The sequence below is a fragment of the Lissotriton vulgaris genome, chromosome 4_1, assembly GCF_964263255.1.
Source record: "Lissotriton vulgaris chromosome 4_1, aLisVul1.2, whole genome shotgun sequence".
NCBI classification, from domain to species: Eukaryota; Metazoa; Chordata; class Amphibia; order Caudata; family Salamandridae; genus Lissotriton; species Lissotriton vulgaris.
Window position 1 is genome coordinate 22,401,995 of NC_141691.1, and position 20,111 is coordinate 22,422,105.

Consider the following 20,111-nt stretch of genomic DNA (forward strand, 5'->3'; position numbering starts at 1 on the left):
TGGAGCCAGACTTGGCTCTGCTGTTGGGATTACAATGTCACTTTGCACCTGCCCTTTCATGGCTCTCTGCTATGGGGTCTGGGAGACACCATAGATCCTTGCAGCATATGGGAGGCACCGCATGGTGTCTGCCATACGGTCCATGCATAGTATACATATGTATATTTTCTATTGAGGCTGGTGCTGCATCCGGCAGCACAGGCCTAAAAATAAATGATATACTCTCCAACCAGCGTAAATGTGGCCCCAACATAATAGTGGAAGTAGGACTTCCAACTCCTTGTCAGGCAGTCCCGCTTCCAATACGACTCATGTCCGACTGACATCATAATTAAGGCCTAAGTTTTGTGTATTTGTGTGATATTAATAATTTCATTGTACAATAAAAAACACTAAAAACTAAAAGCCCAAGACCAAGCTTGTTAAAGAATGAATAGCAAGTGCATATTTTAAAGGACTGTTCCAAAAAACCTCTTCACTATAGTTGCGGAAATTGCATTGCTGTATCTGTTTCAATTAAGGTGATGGAACATGTGGCTCACTTTATAGTATTGCGCATTGCAAACAGGAATCTAAATATGTATATGCTTACTCAGCTGACATCAAAGAAGAATAGAATTTGGAATGAGATTTGGAGCGCACACAAATGAAAAGTGATTTATGTTCATCAATAATTTGCAATTGAAATTATTTAATATAAGAATAGGTGCGCACACAGAAGTAAAGTTTGAAAGTTTTCATCATTGAACATGGATTCCTTTTCTAAGCTAAAAGAGCTCCATGATCAACACTTGGATGCGGCTGCGCCGGTGACTGCATTTGTGGCAAAGGATTCTGCCTTCCTTGATGATGCGATTACACGGGTGTTACCTTCTTTCAACAACATCTTCTCCTCAGGTCTGTTTATAACAATAAATGTATTTTTACTTTATGTTGCTAGTATAATCAAAAGCAGGGATAGAGAATTGACATGAATGATCAAATGTAAATTTCTGTTCTGTGCTTAGGGCAAAAACACATTGATAATTAAAAGTAAATTGCAAAATATATAAATATTTACCACTCATCCATTGTTTGTTGTCACTGTGCATTAAAACGCAAGATGGACTACAAATAATGTCACATATTTTCCCTGATGTTGCACAAATATTGTACGTTTTGAGAATAGAGAATTGTAATAAAACACAGGAGGCTGTTTCTGCAGCTCAATATATAGAATGCACCAGAGACTGAGAAGAGACAATTTGGATTACAGATCTGGTCCCCATAAATATTAGTGACATTACATTTCTGATGATTCATGAATGCAATATACAAATATATTACCCTAGATGTTTTAATACATCTTTTTTATCTCACTATTTCATGATAACACAGTTATACCTGAGTATATATGCACAGTTGCAGGTATTTTACCTTACATTATGTAAATAGACTCAATATCACATTGGTCATAAAACCTAGACCCCCATAACCTTTTGCTTGCCCAGAGCATAAATAGTGCATGTTCAAGGGCTGCATTCAAAGATATATCTATCAGCCTGCTACATTTATGGAGGTGGCAGTGGTTTCCATTGTCACATATTTAACATTTGTGTTATACTGGGATAGTGTGTTAGATTGTGCATTAAAGTTGAATGAAAGTTAAACGTGTGAGCTAATGTAAGCAGTACCATCAAATTACCACACAAAATGAGTTTGAGATGACACCTCATAACATACATTGTGTCGCAATTAACATGCAGGGCTCCAGAATGGGGCCGTGTAGAAATAGCCCTCATTAACAATTTGACTTTCAGTGCCCATGCAAAGACCCACCTCATGCACCAATAAAGCTATCCGTGTCAAATAACTGGAAACAGGAAGCCCGTCCTATGAAGAAAGTCAAGCTTAGCAACCTTCAAGCAGGAGGGCCAGGCGATCATTGTTTAGGCATTGCCCCTCTGCTTAAGCTCTTGTTTGGACCTCAGCTGGTATCTGTTTTTTGCTACCTCTCCTCGGTTTTTAATCAACCTGCTGTTTACCTGTTCCTTCCCCTTGTGCTCTGGTTTTGCTGAACTAGCGTCTGCTGTTATAAGAGCTCCAGAGCCAGCCTCAATCTCTTGGCAACCTTCCCTCTGAGAAAATAATGGAGGTGCAGTTACTGTTGCCTCTGGTGGGGTTGCCTCCATACGGGCTTTGCCTCTATCAAGAGTCGTTAATCTGGCAGAAAAAAGATATCCACTGATAGACAGATGCCCCCAAAACACAGGACCTCTATATTGCAGTATAGAAAAAATGCTTCTTATGAGCTGGCATCTGCCCCACTTCCAGGTTCCCCCCTTTTGTATTCCCCCACTTATCTGTACTTCTTTACTCTTAACAGGCTTCCCCGTTGCAGCTCCGAAATCTGCTCTTGCTGCTTTCAGTGCCTTGCTGTACGGGTCCCGTAAGCTTCCTCCTTCAACGTCCTTCCTGATTCCACTCGCCTTAATCATTCCCAGGCCCGTGGTCCTAACGCCGACCTCTGCTTCTCTGTTTCTTCCGCGCCGCCCCGCTGCCTTCACCGCACCGCACCACTTCCTCTTCCTCGGAAGAACAAAGAGAGAAAAAAAGCCGCTCACTCTCAAGGCATAGGCTCACAAACCTCCGGCCATCAAATTCTCACCGCGTGGCTCTGTCGGGTCTGCTCATACGCTCGGGTGGAGAGCTCCGCGACAGCCGCTAGCCTGCCGCCGCCATGTTCCTAGACTCCGCCCCCCTCCATATCTGTCACATTTGTGATGGGTTAACATGTCCAGCTTAGCAACCTTCAAGCAGGAGGGCCAGGCGATCATTGTTTAGGCATTGTCCCGCCCTTTGACTTCTATTTTTCCAGGCGGTCAGGAGATATATCAGCAGAAACAAACCAGACGGCACCTCTGATCCAGATCCGTTGCCAGGGGAACCCTCCGCCAGTATCTAGCACGACAGATCCACACTAATGTAAAGAGAACCTGCACACACGAATTGGACAGTGATGTCATCAGCATGCATTATGGCGAATACCATATAGCGTAGTAAATTTGTGGTTAGAGAGCATTGCATGTTACCAACATCAATAGGGGAACCATGCTGTTTAGTTATCTCCATGTAGTTGATCAAGTTGTTGACAAGAAACATTCCTGTCTGTTAGGTTTATGAACCTTTTTAAAATAGGAACCAGACACTAAAACTTTAAGGTATCATTACCTCCCCTGCTAACTTTATGAAATAAAAGATGAAGCTTTTCCTCAACCTCTAGATCAAATTACCCTCCTGTTTCAGGTCCAATCACCATGCAGGACTCAATGATCAGACCGGCACAGGGAACAAGAAATTAGCTAGACACGCTAAAAGTAACGGTGACAAAGCATCCAGCAAAACGGTGGTTCCCCTACCAAACGTTAAGAACAAGAGGAATTAACTCCACACATTTCAAAGGATTTCTTCACTTCTGGACAAGTCCACTTTCTCTATTTGTCCACATGACGTTTCAGTATCTTCTGCTGAAAGTATTTCTTCTCCCATATACACATTTTTATAGGAGTCATTGTTTTTTGTCAGATATGAACTCGCTTTTTGCACTAATTTCTGCCAGATTTTCTTACTCTTAGTAGGCATGCCATTAAGTAGAATAACTAGTGCTTCATTTTCTATACACTCTACACCAATAGTTGCAACATTTTTCTTTAAATCTAGAGGTAAATATACAACTCTTCCTTTTAAACCTCTCTGTGAATCTGAAGGAGGGAATTTACCTGTTTTAGGCTCCACACAAACAATAGACTGATATGGGTGCACACATTGAATAAGAATAGACTCGTAGGTATTTAAATCTAACAGTTCTGGAGGAATAGTTACCAACTCAAGATTATTATGGACAGCTCTAGCAGGCATTTTATTCTCATCTAATTTATTATAACAATATTAACAAATATGCTGATCAGAAACCTAATCAAAAACATTCTCTACCATCAAATATGTTGCAAATTCCTTCCACTTATCATTATTTTTTCTTTCACTTTTTAAATACATATCAACTGATTTAGTCTGATTTTTAAAGTGAGTTTGCCGACAACAAATACAAGAATAATTTGGTCTTTCACCGGAAAACATCTTAAACTTTGTAATTTGTTCCTCAACAGTATTTGTAGTAGTATTTTGCACATTCTCTTCAACATATTATTCTATTAATGTCTCAGTTTCTACACTCTCTTGTTCAGGGCAAAAGTAAGAAAACTCAATTTCGTCACAATCCTTCACATCTGAAACTGACCCACGCAAAAGAGCACTGTTCAATTCATTTAATTTTAGAGCTGGACTTTTTGCATAATACAATCTTCTGACTAACTTCCGCATTTGAGAATGATGTACTGCTAACATCCTGAAATGATGAAAAACACTTTGACATACTTTTCTAGAAAGACAAGCCAGAGAATGACCTTGCAAACCAGTATATTTTCTCACTTTGCAAGGGTCTAGTCCTTGCAACATCTTAATCTTTTGTTTAATACTTTTTTTACTGTATTCTCGTAAGAAATCGCATAAAATATCATTAGATTCTTGTCGTACACTACAAATACTACTACAATCCCTCGTATAAACTGGGGCTTTAGGGCGTCTCCCTAGAACTTCATCAGTTAACACTTCTCCATTTCTGGGAATCATCTTGTTTTTCTGAATTGGACAACCATTTCTAACCTCATAAGCTCAACCATTGGTATCAACTGCATGCAATGAATTATTGGTCTGAAAATAACTCTCTTCAATAAAGAAAGGCTCTGAACTTGAACTGTGTTTCCATTCATCAAAAAAAAAATCACAAAATGAGTTATGTTTATTACTCTCTTCCTTTTACCTTTGGCCTTCATTAAATGGATTGGTGTATTTAGTAATCAAATTCTGTTTAAAACTAAAATGAATAGTTCAATATGCTTCTTTTTATAAAATAGTGCTCTTTGTCTATACTTTTCACCTCTTTCAGCAAGTTATGTACTTAATAATAATTTAAATTTTTAAAGGTATTTCTTTATACTGATTTGGTCATCTTTTACCAAACGTTCTATCTTTAAGTCTATATTTTCATTATTTTTTCTACATGAATGATTCTCAGTTGTTTACACATTCTGCACACTGATTGTGGGCTTAGAAAGTTTTAAAATACATTTCTTAGTTGTCTTAGCGGGAGATGGTTTCTTTTTACCCACATGATGTTGGTCATCCAATACTTGTTGACTTTCCTTCAAGTCATTCTTCTTTAGCTGTTTTTTCTCTTTCTTAATTTTTTAGGCATGATAACTTTATTTTAATGATGATAAACAATATCTGTAAAAAATAAACATAAATACATGTATTTTAATAAATATATGATTTATACTTATGAATTACTATACAAACACATTCTATATAAAACATCATTTAACCACTTTCTTTTCTTATCACTAATTGAAATTGTAATTTAAGGTGTATAAATACCTGTATAGGAATGCACAGGGAGTAACAGGGTGTTTGCAGCAGTGTATGGATACTGACTGGGGAATTGTTGGCCTGAAACATAATTATGTACTTGGTTAGAGCGCTACATGCATAGTGCATAGGAGTTTGAAGCAGTCCATGTCCTAAAACCTGGCTCGCTGCATGAGTACATGGATACTGATTGAATGATTAGAGTAGTACGAGGAGAGACACTGGGTGAATTTATAATTGGTTGAGTTTTACTTCAGTGAATGGATTACTACATGGTGCTGAAAGGGTCACTAGAGGAGTGGTGATTGCAGCAGTGTATGGATACTGACTGGGGAATTTTAGGCCTGAAACACAACTATATACTTGGTTATTGCACTACATGCGTAGTGCATAGGGGTTTGAAGTAGTCCCTGTCCTAACACATGAGTACATGGATACTGACTAAATGATTATAGTAGTATAAAGAGAGACAATTAGTGAATTTATAATTGGTTGAGTTTTCCTTCAGTGAATGGATTACTACATGATCCTGAAAGGGTCACTATAGCATTGCAAGAGCCGCGATAGGGTGTTTGCTAAAGTGTATGGATACTGACTGGGGAATTCTAGGTTGAAACACAATTGTGTACTTGATTAGAGCGCTACATGCATACTGCATAGGAGTTTGAAGCAGTCCATGTCAAAAAGCATGGCTCGCAGCATGAGTACATGGACACTGACTGAATGATTAGAGTAGTTCGAGTAGAGACACTGGGTGAATTTATAAATTTTTGAGTTTTACTTCAGTGAATGGATTACTACATGGTGCTGAAAGGGTCACCGGAGGAGCACAAGGGGAGTACCTGTGTATTTGCAGTAGTGTATGGATACTGACTGGGGAATTCTAGGCCTGAAACAGAATGATATTATTGGTTACTGCACTACATGCATAATGCATAGGAGATTGAAGCAGTCCATGTCCTAAATCCTGGCTGGCTGCATGAGGACATTGATACTGACTGAATGATTGGAGTAGCATAAGGAGAGCCACTCAGTGAATTTATAATTGCTTACATTTTCCTTCAGTGAATGAATTAATACATGGTGCTAAAAGGATCAGTAGAGGAGTGCAAAGGGAGTAACACAGTGTTTGTTGGACTGTATGGATACTGACTGGGGAAATGTAGGCTTGAAACACGTGTGATGGTAGTTAGAACACTACATGCTTAGTGCATAGGAGTTTGAAGCAGTACATGTGCTAAGGACCTCAATCGCTGCATGAATACTTGGATAATGACTGAATGATTAGAGTAGTACAAGGACCCATGAAGTTACCAAATGCTTCTCTCCCAATGCTTCACAAATGCACACACACTCACAGTATGATTCTAGACAAGCAACACTAGTCACTAATCTAGAAGAGTTAAGTTAACTGAACACATTCCACATATTTAAATACTGCACTTTAGAGTAGAAGCCTGACACATTTTCCAATACCTAAGCAATGCCTGCTTTCAAATTCTACCAAAACTTGTCAACAGGATAGGTTTGTAATCAGTTATGTATCTGCAGACCCAAAGGTTTCTCTCACAACGGATCCCAAATGTACACAGACTGACAGAGTGAATCTAGACAAGCAAGGCTATCCCTTGGACTTTATCAAACACATGTACTGGTCTAGAAGAAGTAAGATGGCTGCACACAATCCACATATTTCAGTACTGTATTTTAGTGTCAAAGCCTAACTCATTTTGCAAATACATAAGCAAAGACTATTTTCTAATTCTACCAAAACTTGACAACAAAATAGGTTTTTAGAAGTCATGTGTCTGCAAAAACATGAAGCACCCAAATGTTTCTCTCACAATTTTCCCAAATTCACACAGACTCACAGCGTGATTCTAGACAAATAATAGTATCCCTTGACTTTACAAAAATACTTTAACTAGTCTGGAACAGGTCAGATGACTGCACACATTCCACACATTTTAGAACTGCAGTGTACTGTGGAAGCCTAACTCATTTTGCAAAAACATAAGCAATGGCTGCCTTCTAATTATACCAAAACTTGACAACAGGATAGGTTTTTGAGCAGTTATATGTCTTCAAAATTAGGAAGTACCCAAATGCTTCTGTCACAATGTTTCCCAGATGCACACAGACTCACAGTGTGATTCTAGACAAACAACTGTATCCTTTGAACTTTACCAAAACATATTTACTAGCCTGGAAGAGGTAAGATGACTGCACATATTCCACAAATTTTAGAACTGCACTCTACTGTGGAAGCCTAAATCAATTTTTAAAATACATAAGCAATGGCTGATTTCTAATTCTAGCAAAACCTATCAACAGGAATTGTTTTTAAAAAGTTAGTTTCTGCAAACACATGATGTACCCAAATGCTTATCTCACAATGATTCACAAATGAACACATTCTCACAATTTGATTCTAGACAAGCAAGACTACTCCCTGGACTTTACCAGGAGAAACACATTATTTTTATTAAAAAACACACTGCATACAACCCCTCACAAAATAATAACTCACCTTTCAAATTGATTTGTAGATTAAGAAGTATGTTAGTCACACGCCAGATTTTCTTATACAGAATCTCTGTACTGTACTGTTCTTAGGAAAAAAAATGGCAAACTTCACCTCTAATTCTGCACACATATACATGTAAATATCAGATCACATTGCTTCCCACATCAATTCAAAAGCTAACACACATTTCTTTTCTTTTTTCAAATGTGCATCTTATCTACCATGTGAAAATCAAAATTCTAAAACTGCCATTTCACATACAGACACCTTCTGAGTGCATCCAGACCTCCCTTCAAGATTCTTAGAGTGTGGATTGTGGTACACAGCAATATTTTCTGGAGCTAAAGGTGTGCAGAAAATAGAGGCATTGACAAAGATCTAGCTTTGCCAAATGCAGACATTAAATGGATTGAACAGAGAGGGTTAAAGTGGCACCAATTGATGCCAGTGGTTAAATCCTTTTTGCATTTCCAACACCCTGACCTCATAATTGTGCACTGTGGTTCCAATGACCTAGGCACTTTGACTGGGGTAGGTCAGGAAATGCTTATGAAGGACACCTTTAGAGAAATTATGTCACTTTTCCCCAAAACTGCCTTTGTCTATTCTAACATATGCCAAGGCAGACATGGAACTGGTCCAATCAATGTAGTCCCCAGGTTGATAAAGCTAGGAAACATGTCAATAAATCTGTTTCTGCTTTTCTCCGTGATTATAGGATGGGGTTCATTTACCACAACTATTTGCGTTTCAATATGGATGGCATCTATAGGAGAGATGGTGTATATTTAACAGATGAGGGTAACAGAGTCTTCCTTATCAACTTTAGACTCTGCATAGGTATTTACTTTTAGGTACGAAAATCTCTCAATAAACACAACAGCTCTTTATAGAGCCACCCAAGATGTAAACACATAAGCTTGATGTATATCTGAAAAATATTACTTTTTATTGCTTGGAGTGGCGCATCCAATGCGTTAGGAGTCATGCACGCAACAGGGCCACGCTGAGTGGGCGACTCCTAATCGTACCATAATAAAAATAGCACCTATCACTAATTTCTATTTTCCCCGGGGACCCATCCCCTGGGGCCTATATACAACATTGGGGACCGTGGGGGGAGCCCCAATGCCCCCATGGTCCCAGCCGGCTCCCAGAGTCCTTCAGGACCCAGCACTGCTTTTCCACATGGGGAGCTGCTAACATGTAGCTCCCCGTGCGGAAAAGCACTATGGTTTGGATTTTGAAAGAGAGAGCAGGTTTCCCTGCTCTCTCTTTTAAAATCCAAGCCAAGTTTGCTATAGCATTGTGGGAGCTACCAGGCTCCCACCCTGCCATGGCAAACAGCAGTGTCCCAGGGGTGGGCAACCCGAGACACTGCAGGAGCCGGCCCTGGGGGGTTGACTCCCTAGGTCCCACAACTGCTCCAAGAGGGGGGCCACGTGGTCCCCCCACAGTACACAACACACCGGGGTGGTCCTCCCAAGCGCTTGGGGGGCTTTTAGGACCCCCCAGCACTTTTTAGAAAGCCCCAGGTGGCAGCATTCCCCGGGGCAGGGGGGCTGTTGAGCCTCCGCACCCATGCATTTTGCTGGGGGTGGCCTTTGAGCCCTGCAACCATTTATTCTGTAGCCCCTGGGAGTGGCAGTCCCCAGGGTTGGGGGCCCCTCTGGGTACCCCATAAATTGTAATATTTTCCCCCAGCATTTGGTCCCCGGGGGCTAACTAACAAGCCTGTGCTTTATTTTATTATTTGGGGAATCCTGGGGGTCCTAAGCAGGTCTAGAGGGTCAGTGTATTTCTACCCTGCCCCCTTTATAGGTTTTACACACTTATTCCACTGACTTCTTCAGCCTCGCTTCTACCAAGGCACAAAATGGCTGGATTGGAGTGTTGACAGACAGTTGACAGCCAAGTAGCATGCAGTTTGTGATCGTAAGGGTACGCTCTGGGTACGCTCAGGGTGCCCGGATCCTGCGCAGCCATAGATATATATGTGATTTTACTTTTGATTTTCTCAGCAACTACTGAATGGATTTACACCAGTTAAGCAAAATGCACGACTCTGAACCAAGACCTACCTCTTTTCCAAATTTAGTGTAATTCCGTTCAGCAGTTCGGGCTGTAGCTGCGATTAAAGGTTCATATTGGAAATTGCATGGGGATAACGCGTTTTAGGACCCCACTTTTTTCTCGGCCCCCACTTGACGAATCACCCCAAGACTCTCAGGATAGAAGCCGACCGGAGCGTCCCACCAGTTTTGAAAATTTTGCGAAGAATCATCAACCGGCGGCAAAGTTATTCCAAATAGAATGTTGCGGATTTCCTATGGAAACTAGGTACTAATTATAACTATCGACTGGCGACCGTCAATAGGTAATATATATATATATATATATATATATATATATATATATATATATATATATATATATATATATTTATATATATATGCTGGGCATTGAAAGGCACGAATAAAGGACCTTTGTTTGGTACCAGATTGGGTTTCTACTCTTCGTCATTCCTTAACGGCAGGAAAGTTAGTGACGACGTTGGCGTCTGGCGAGAATTTGTTCATATATATATATATATCCCCACACAGTTTGCCTGCTGAGAAAGAGCCCACAAAGGTGAGTAGATTATGCCATCAATTTATTTGCAGGAAACAACGGAAACCGCTTGATGCCTCGCAGAAAAGTTAAGTCCAGCCCAACGCGTTTCGTGTTCATCACTTCTTCAGGGGCTCTGGGCTCTTGAGTGAGTTCATTCCGCAGCTGTTTTTCAACACATTACATAACCCCGCCTTGATGGGCGTGGCCACCCCTGTGGCCTATTGGTCTTTGTAGTCTTACTCAAGTGAGTTGCTGCATTCATCTCTTTGAAATCCTGATTAAAATCAAGTGGGTTGCGGTAAGCATATGGGCTGATTCACGTTGCTTATCACTTCCATGCAGACTGGCTTCGCCTTTCCTTTTGTCAATGCGCCGCTTGACACACCAGCAGGACTGCACGACGGTGCAGCAGTGCTCTCTCGCGACCCAGGCTGAGCCGCTGAATTCATTCCCACACAGTTTGCCTGCTGAAAGAGAGCCCACAAAGGTGAGTAGAATATGCCGTCATTTTATTTGCAGGAAACAACGGAAACCGTTTGATGCCTCGCAGAAGAAATAAGTCCAGCCCAACGTGTTACATGTTCATCACTTTGTCAGGGGCTCTGGGCTCTTGAGTGAGTTCATTCCGCAGCTGTTTTTCAACACATTCCATAACCCCTGTGGCCTATTGGTCGTTGTAGTCTTACTCAAGTGAGCATTGCGCCTTGATCTCTTTGAAATCCTGATTAAAACCAAGTGGGTTGCAGCCCTTCTGTGACGCTACCCAGCGTTGCAGAGACAAGGACGGGTGAAGCCTGTTGGAGATTCGCAATGTGCAGGACAAGCAGCGTAAAAGTTCTTTGCAACCCACTTGGGATTTTAATAGTCTTTGAATGAGAAGCGCAAAGGCTGACGAATCACTTGAGTATAAGAAAGGCAGTACAAGTACAATTGGGCTGTGTTGACGGCCACGCCCACCTGGGCGGAGACAAACTGTTCATAAGTGCTTCCAGAAACTGCCGCGCTTTTGTAGGCCTCAAAGATTCCCGCAGCCCTTGACAAAGTGCTCCAGTGCACGAAACGCGTTGGGCAGGACAGTGAACTTTGGCAAGACAGACCGCTTCTTGACACCGCTGTTTTCTTCAATAAATTGAGGCGAATGGTTACTCTCCTGTGTGGATCATCTTACTGGTGGATCATCTTACTGCAGGCAACTGTGTTTGATGAGATTTAAGCGGCCCAGCCGGAGCCGCAAGAAGTATCCCACTGCAGCTTGCAGCCCTTCTGTGACGCTACCCAGCATTGCTGGGACAAGGACAGGTGAAGCCTGTTGGAGAATCACAATGTGCAGTACAAGCAGTGTAAATTTTCTTTGCAACTCACTTGGGATTTGAAAAGACTTTGAATGAGAAGCTCAAAGGCTGGCAACTCACTTGAGTATAAGAAAGGCACTACAAGTACCATCGGGTTGTGTTTATGATGGCCATGCCCACCTGGGCGGAGACAAACTTTTCATGAGTGCTTCCAAAAACTGCAGCGCTTTTGTATGCCTCAAAGATGCCCGTAGCCCTTGACAAAGTGCCCCAGTCCACGAAATGTTTTGGGCAGGACAGTGAACTTAGGCAAGACAGACTGCTTCTTGACACCGCTGTTTTCGTCAATAAATTGAGGCGAATGGTTACTCACCTGTTTTGTATCTTCTTACTGCAGGCAACTGTGTTTGATGAGATTTAAGCGGACCAGCCTGAGCCGCAAGAAGTATCCCGCTGCAGCTTGCAGCTCTTCTGTGACGCTACCCAGCGTTGCAGAGACAAAATCGGGTGAAGCCTGTTGGAGGATCACAATGTGCAGGACAAGCAGCGTAAATGTTCTTTACAACCAACTTGGGATTTTAATAGACTTTGAATGAGTAGCGCAAAGGCTGGAGACTCACTTGAGTATAAGAAAGGCACTACAAGTACCATCGGGTTGTGTTGACGGCCATGCCCACCTGGGCGGAGACAAACTGTTCATAAGTGCTTCCAGAAACTGCAGAGCTTTGTATGCCTCAAAGATGCCCGCAGCCCTTGACAAAGTGCCCCAGTGCACGAAACGCGTTGGGCAGGAGAGTGAACTTTGGCAAGACAGACCGCATCTTGACACTGCGGTTTTCTTCAATAAATTGAGGTGAATGGTTAGTCACCTGTGTAGATCTTCTTACTGCAGGCAACTGTGTTTGATGAGATTTAAGCGGCCCAGCCTGAGTCGCAAGAAGTATCCCGCTGCAGCTTGCAGCCCTTCTGTGACGCTACCCAGCATTGCTGGGACATGGACGGGTGAAGCGTGTTGGAGAATCGCAATGTGCAGTACAAGCAGCATAAATTTTCTTTACAACCCACTTGGGATTTTAAAAGACTTTGAATGAGAAGCGCAAATGCTGGCGACTCACTTGAATATAAGAAAGGCACTACAAGTACCATCGGGTTGTGTTGACGGCCATGCCCACCTGGGCGGAGACAAACTGTTCATAAGTGCTTCCAGAAACTGCAGCGCTTTTGTATGCCTCAAAGATGCCCGCAGCCCTTGACAAAGTGCCCCAGTGCACGAAATGTATTTGGCAGGACAGTGAACTTTGGCAAGACAGACTTCTTCTTGACACAGCTGTTTTCTTCAATAAATTGAGGCGAATGGTTACTCACCTGTTTTGTATCTTCTTAATGCAGGCAACTGTGTTTGATGAGATTTAAGCTGACCAGCCTGAGCCGCAAGAAGTATCCTGCTGCAGCTTGCAGCCCTTCTGTGACGCTACCCAGCGTTGCAGAGACAAGATCGGGTGAAGCCAGTTGGAGGATCACAATGTGCAGGACAAGCAGCGTAAATTTTCTTTGCAACCCACTTGGGATTTTAATAGACTTTGAATGAGAAGCGCAAAGGCTGGTGACTAACTTGAGTATAAGAAAGGCACTACAAGTACCATCGGGCTGTGTTGATGGCCACGCCCACCTGGGCGGAGACAAACTGTTCATCAGTGATTCCAGAAACTGCTGCGCTTTTGTATGCCTCAAAGATGCCCGCAGCCCTTGACAAAGTGCCCCAGTGCATGAAACGCGTTGGGAAGGACAGTGAACTTTGGCAAGACAGACCGCTTCTTGACTCCGCTGTTTTCTTCAATAAATTGAGGCGAATGGTTACTAACCTGTGTTGTATCTTCTTACTGCAGACAACTGTGTTTGATGAGATTTAAGCGGACCAGCCTGAGCAGCAAGAAGTATCCTGCTGCAGCTTGCAGCCCTTCTGTGACGCTACCCAGCGTTGCAGAGACAAGGACGGGTGAAGCCTGATGGAGAATCGCAATGTGCAGGACAAGCAGTGTAAATGTTTTTTGCAACCCACTTGGGATTTTAATAGACTTTGAATGAGAAGCGCAAAGGCTGGCGACTCACTTGAGTATAAGAAAGGCATTACAAGTACCATTGCGTTGTGTTGACGGCCATGCCCACCTGGGCGGAGACAAACTGTTCATAAGTGCTTCCAGAAACTGCAGCGCTTTTGTATGTCTCAAAGATGCCCGCATCCCTTGACAAAGTGCCCCAGTGCACGAAACGCGTTGGGCAGGACAGTGAATAAATTGAGGTGAATGGTTACTCACCTGTGTGGATCTTCTTACTGCAGGCAACTGTGTTTGATGAGATTTAAGCGGACCAGCCTGAGCCGCAAGAAGTATCCCGCTGCAGCTTGCAGCCCTTCTGTGAAGCTACCCAGCGTTGCAGAGACAAGGACGGGTGAAGCCTGTTGAAGAATCGCAATGTGCATGACAAGCAGCGTAAATGTTTTTTGCAACCCACTTGGGATTTTAATAGACTTTGAATGAGAAGCGCAAAGGCTGGCGACTCACTTGAGTATAAGAAAGGCACTACAAGTAATATCGGGTTGTGTTGACGGCCATGCCCACCTGGGCGGAGACAAACTGTTCATGAGTGCTTCCAAAAACTGCAGCGCTTTGTATGCCTCAAAGATGCCCGCAGCCCTTGACAAAGTGCCCCAGTGCACGAAACGCGTTGGGCAGGAGAGTGAACTTTGGCAAGACAGACCGCATCTTGACACTGCGGTTTTCTTCAATAAATTGAGGTGAATGGTTAGTCACCTGTGTAGATCTTCTTACTGCAGGCAACTGTGTTTGATGAGATTTAAGCGGTCCAGCCTGAGTCACAAGATGTATCCCGCTGCAGCTTGCAGCCCTTCTGTGACGCTACCCAGCATTGCTTGGACATGGACGGGTGAAGCCTGTTGGAGAATCGCAATGTGCAGTACAAGCAGCGTAAATTTTCTTTGCAACCCACTTGGGATTTTTAAAGACTTTGAATGAGAAGCTCAAATGCTGGCGACTCACTTGAATATAAGAAAGGCACTACAAGTACCATCGGGTTGTGTTGATGGCCATGCCCACCTGGGCGGAGACAAACTGTTCATAAGTGCTTCCAGAAACTGCAGCGCTTTTGTATGCCTCAAAGCTGCCACAGCCCTTGACAAAGTGCCCCAGTGCACGAAATGCATTGGGCAGGACAGTGAACTTTGGCAAGACAGACTTCTTCTTGACACCACTGTTTTCTTCAATAAATTGAGGCGAATGGTTACTCACCTGTGTTGTATCTTCTTACTGCAGGCAACTGTGTTTGATGAGATTTAAGCTGACCAGCCTGAGCCGCAAGAAGTATACTGCTGCAGCTTGCAGCCCTTCTGTGACGCTACCCAGCGTTGCAGAGACAAGGACGGGTGAAGCCTGCTGGAGAATCGCAATGTGCAGGACAAGCAGCGTAAATGTTCTTTGCAACCCACTTGGGACTTTAATAGACTTTGAATGAGAAGCGCAAAGGCTGGCGACTCACTTGAGTATAAGAAAGGCACGACAAGCACCATCGGGTTGTATTGACGGCCATGCCCACCTGGGCGGAGACAAACTGTTCATAAGTGCTTCCAGAAACTACAGAGCTTTTGTATGCCTCAAAGATGCCCGCAGCCCTTGACAAAGTGCCCCAGTGCACAAAACGCGTTGGGCAGGACAGTGAACTTTGGCAAGACAGACCGCATCTTGACACCGTGGTTTTCTTCAATAAATTGAGGTGAATGGTTACTCACCTGTGTGGATCTTCTTACTGCAGGCAACTGTGTTTGATGAGATTTAAGCGGCCCAGCCTGAGCCGCAAGAAGTATCCCGCTGCAGCTTGCAGCCCTTCTGTGATGCTACCCAGCATTGCTGGGACAAGGACGGGTGAAGCCTGTTGGAGAATCGCAATGTGCAGGACAAGCAGCGTAAATGTTGTTTGCAACCCACTTGGGATTTTAATAGACTTTGAATGAGAAGCGCAAAGGCTGGCGACTCACTTGAGTATAAGAAAGGCACTACAAGTACTATCGTTTTGTGTTGACGGCCATGCCCACCTGGGCGGAGACAAACTGTTCATAAGTGTTTCGAGAAACTGCAGCGCTTTTGTTTGCATCAAAGATGCCCGCAGCCCTTGACAAAGTGCCCCAGTGCACGAAATGCGTTGGGCAGGACAGTGAACTTTGGCAAGACAGACCGCATCTTGACACCGCGGTTTTCTTCAATAAATTGAGGTGAATGGTTACTCACCTCTGTTGTATCTTCTTACTGCAGGCAACTGTGTTTGATGAGATTTAAGCGGCCCAGCCTGAGCCGCAAGAAGTATCCCGCTGCAGCTTGCAGCCCTTCTGTGACGCTACCCAGCATTGCTGGGACAAGGACGGGTGAAGCCTGTTAGAGAATCGCAATGTGCAGTTCAAGCAGCGTAAATTTTCTTTGCAACCCACTTGGGATTTTAAAAGACTTTGAATGAGAAGCGCAAAGGCTGGCGACTCACTTGAGTATAAGAAAGGCACAACAAGTACCATCGGGTTGTGTTGACGGCCATGCCCACCTGGGCGGAGACAAACTGTTCATAAGTGCTTCCAGAAACTGCAGCGCTTTTGTATGCATCAAAGATGCCCGCAGCCCTTGACAAAGTGCCCCAATGTACGAAATGCGTTGGGCAGGACAGTGAACTTTGGCAACACAGACTGCTTCTTGACACCGCTGTTTTCTTCAATAAATTGAGGCGAATGGTTACTCACCTCTGTTGTATCTTCTCACTGCAGGCAACTGTGTTTGATGAGATTTAAGCGGACCAACCTGAGCCGCAAGAAGTATCCCGTTGCAGCTTGCAGCCCTTCTGTGACGCTACCCAGCTTTGCAGAGACAAGGACGGGTGAAGCCTGTTGGAGAATTGCAATGTGCAGGACAAGCAGCGTAAATGTTCTTTGCAACCCCCTGGGGATTTTAATAGACTTTGAATGAGAAGCGCAAAGGCTGGCGACTCACTTGAGTATAAGAAAGGCACTACAAGTACCATCAGGTTGTGTTAACGGCCATGCCCACCTGGGCGGAGACAAACTGTTCATAAGTGCTTCCAGAAACTGCAGCGCTTTTGTAAGCCTCAAAGATGCCCGCAGCCCTTGACAAAGTGCCCCAGTGCACGAAACGCGTTGGGCAGGACAGTGAATTTTGGCAAGACAAACCGCTTCTTGACACCGCTGTTTTCTTCAATAAATTGAGGCGAATGGTTACTCACCTGTTTTGTATCTTCTTACTGCAGGCAACTGTGTTTGATGAGATTTAAGCGGACCAGCCTGAGCCGCCAGAAGTATCCCGCTGCAGCTTGCAGCCCTTCTTTGACGCTACCCAGCGTTGCAGGGACAAGATCGGGTGAAGCCTGTTGGAGAATCACAATGTGCAGGACAAGCAGCGTAAATGTTCTTTACAACCCACTTGGGATTTTAAAAGACTTTGAATGAGTAGCGCGAAGGCTGGCGACTCACTTGAGTCTAAGAAAGGCACTACTAGTACCATCGGGTTGTGTTGACGTCCATGCCCACCTGGGCGGAGACAAACTGTTCATAAGTGCTTCCAGAAACTGCAGCACTTTTGTATGCCTCAAAGATGCCCGCAGCCCTTGACAAAGTGCCCCAGTGCACGAAACGCGTTGGGCAGGACAGTGACTTTGGCAAGACAGACCGCTTCTTGACACCGCTGTTTTCTTCAATACATTGAGGCGAATGGTTACTCACCTGTGTGGATCTTCTTACTGCAGGCAACTGTGTTTGATGTGATTTAAGCGGCCCAGCCTGAGTCGCAAGAAGTATCCCGCTGCAGCTTGCAGCCCTTCTGTGACGCTACCCAGCGTTGCAGAGACAAGATCGGGTGAAGCCTGTTGGAGAATCGCAATGTGCAGGACAAGCAGCGTAAATGTTCTTTGCAACCCACTTGGGATTTTAATAGACTTTGAATGAGAAGCGCAAAGGCTGGTGACTCACTTGAGTATAAGAAAGGCACTACAAGTACCATCGGGATGTGTTGACGGCCATGCCCACGTTGGCGGAAACAAACTGTTCATAAGTGCTTTCTTAAACTGCAGCGCTTTTGTATGCCTCAAAGATGCCCGCAGCCCTTGACAAAGTGCCCCAGTGCACGAAACGCGTTGGGCAGGACAGTGAACTTAGGCAAGACAGACAGCTTCTTGACACCGCTGTTTTCTTTAATAAATTGAGGCGAATGGTTACTCACCTGTTTTGTATCTTCTTACTGCAGGCAACTGTATTTGATGAGATTTAAGCGGACCAGCCTGAGCCGCCAGAAGTAACCCGCTGCATTTTGCAGCCCTTCTGTGACGCTACCCAGCGTTGCAGAGACAAGATCGGGTGAAGCCTGTAGGAGAATCACAATGTGCAGGACAAGCAGCGTAAATGTTCTTTACAACCGTTTTGGGATTTTAATAGACTTTGAATGAGTAGCATAAAGGCTGGTGACTCACTTGAGTATAAGAAAGGCACTACAAGTACCATCGGGTTGTGTTTATGATGGCCATGCCCACCTGGGCGGAGACAAACTGTTCATAAGTGCTTCCAGAAACTGCAGCACTTTTGTGTTCCTCAAAGATGCCTGCAGCCCTTGACAAAGTGCCCCAGTGAACGAAATGCGTTAGGCAGGACAGTGAACGGTGGCAAGACAGACTGCTTCTAGACACCGCTGTTTTCTTCAATAAATTGAGGCGAATGGTTCCTCACATGTGTGGATCTTCTTACTGCAGGCAACTGTGTTTGATGAGATTTAAGTGGCCCAGCCTGAGCCGCAAGAAGTATCCCGCTGCAGCTTGCAACCCTTCTGTGATGCTATCCAGCATTGAATAGACAAGGACGGGTGAAGCCTGTTGGAGAATCGCAATGTGCAGGACAAGCAGCGTAAATGTTCTTTGCAACCCACTTGGGATTTCAATAGACTTCGAATGAGAAGCTCAAAGGTTGGCGACTCACTTGAGTATAAGAAAGGTACTACAAGTACCATTGGGCTGTGTTGATGGCCACGCACACCTGGGCGGAGACAAACTGTTTATAAGTGCTTCCCGAAACTGCCGTAAATTTTGAATGCCTCAAAGATGCCCGCAGCCCTTGAAAAAGTGCCCCAATGCACAAAAATCGCGTTGGGCAGGACAGTGAACTTTGGCAAGACAGACCGCTTCTTGACACCGCTGTTTTCTTCAATCAATTGAGGAGAATGGTTACTCACCTGTGTGGATCTTCTTATTGCAGGCAACTGTGTTTGATGATATTTAAGCGGCCCAGCCTGAGCCGCAAGAAGTATCACGCTGCAGCTTGCAGCCCTTCTGTGACGTTACCCAGTGTTGCAGAGACAAGGACGGGTGAAGCCTGTTTGAGAATCGCAATGTGCAGGACAAGCAGCGTAAATGTTCTTTGCAACCCACTTGGGATTTTAATAGACTTTGAATGAGAAGCGAAAGGCTGGCGACTCACTTGAGTATAAGAAAGGCACTATAAGTACAATTGTGCTGTGTTGACTGCTACGCCCACCTGGGCGGAGACAAACTGTTCATAAGTGCTTCCAGAAACTGCTGCGCTTTTATATGCCTCAAAGATGCCCGCAGCCCTTGACAAAGTGCCCCAGTGCACGAAACGCTTTGGGCAGGACAGTGAACTTTGGCAAGACAGACCGCTTCTTGACACCACTGTTTTCTTCAATAAATTGAGGTGAATGGTTACTCACCTGTGTTGATCTTCTTACTGCAGGCAACTGTGTTTGATGTGATTTATGTGGCTCAGCCTGAGCCACAAGAAGTATCTCGCTGCAGCTTGCAGTCCTTCTGTGACGCTACCCAGCGTTGCAGAGACAAGGACGGGTGAAGCCTATTGAAGATTCGCAATGTGCAGGACAAGCAGCGTAAATGTTCTTTGCAACCCACTTGGGATTTTAATAGACTTTGAATGAGAAGCTCAAAGGCTGGCGACTCACTTGAGTATAAGAAAGGCACTACAAGTATCATTGGGCTGTGTTGACGGCCACGCCCACCTTGGCAGAGACAAACTGTTCATAAGTGCTTCCAGAAACTGCCACGCTTTTGTATGCCTCAAAGATGCATGCAGCCCTTGACAAAGTGCCCCAGTGCACAAAACGCGTTGGGCAGGACAGTGAACTTTGGCA

General features: G+C 44.1%; 1 protein-coding gene across 1 annotated transcript in view; it reads left to right on the top strand.

The window, feature by feature from the left end:
- Positions 1–749: 749 nt before the first annotated feature.
- LOC147718254 (nicotinamide N-methyltransferase-like) overlaps positions 750–20,111 on the top strand; it is a 179,850-nt gene continuing 160,488 nt past the window's right edge. Inside the window, exon 1 of the mRNA XM_086966661.1 lies at positions 750–897. Coding sequence (XP_086822787.1) covers positions 750–897 — 148 coding nt within the window. The remainder of the gene's footprint in view (positions 898–20,111) is intronic.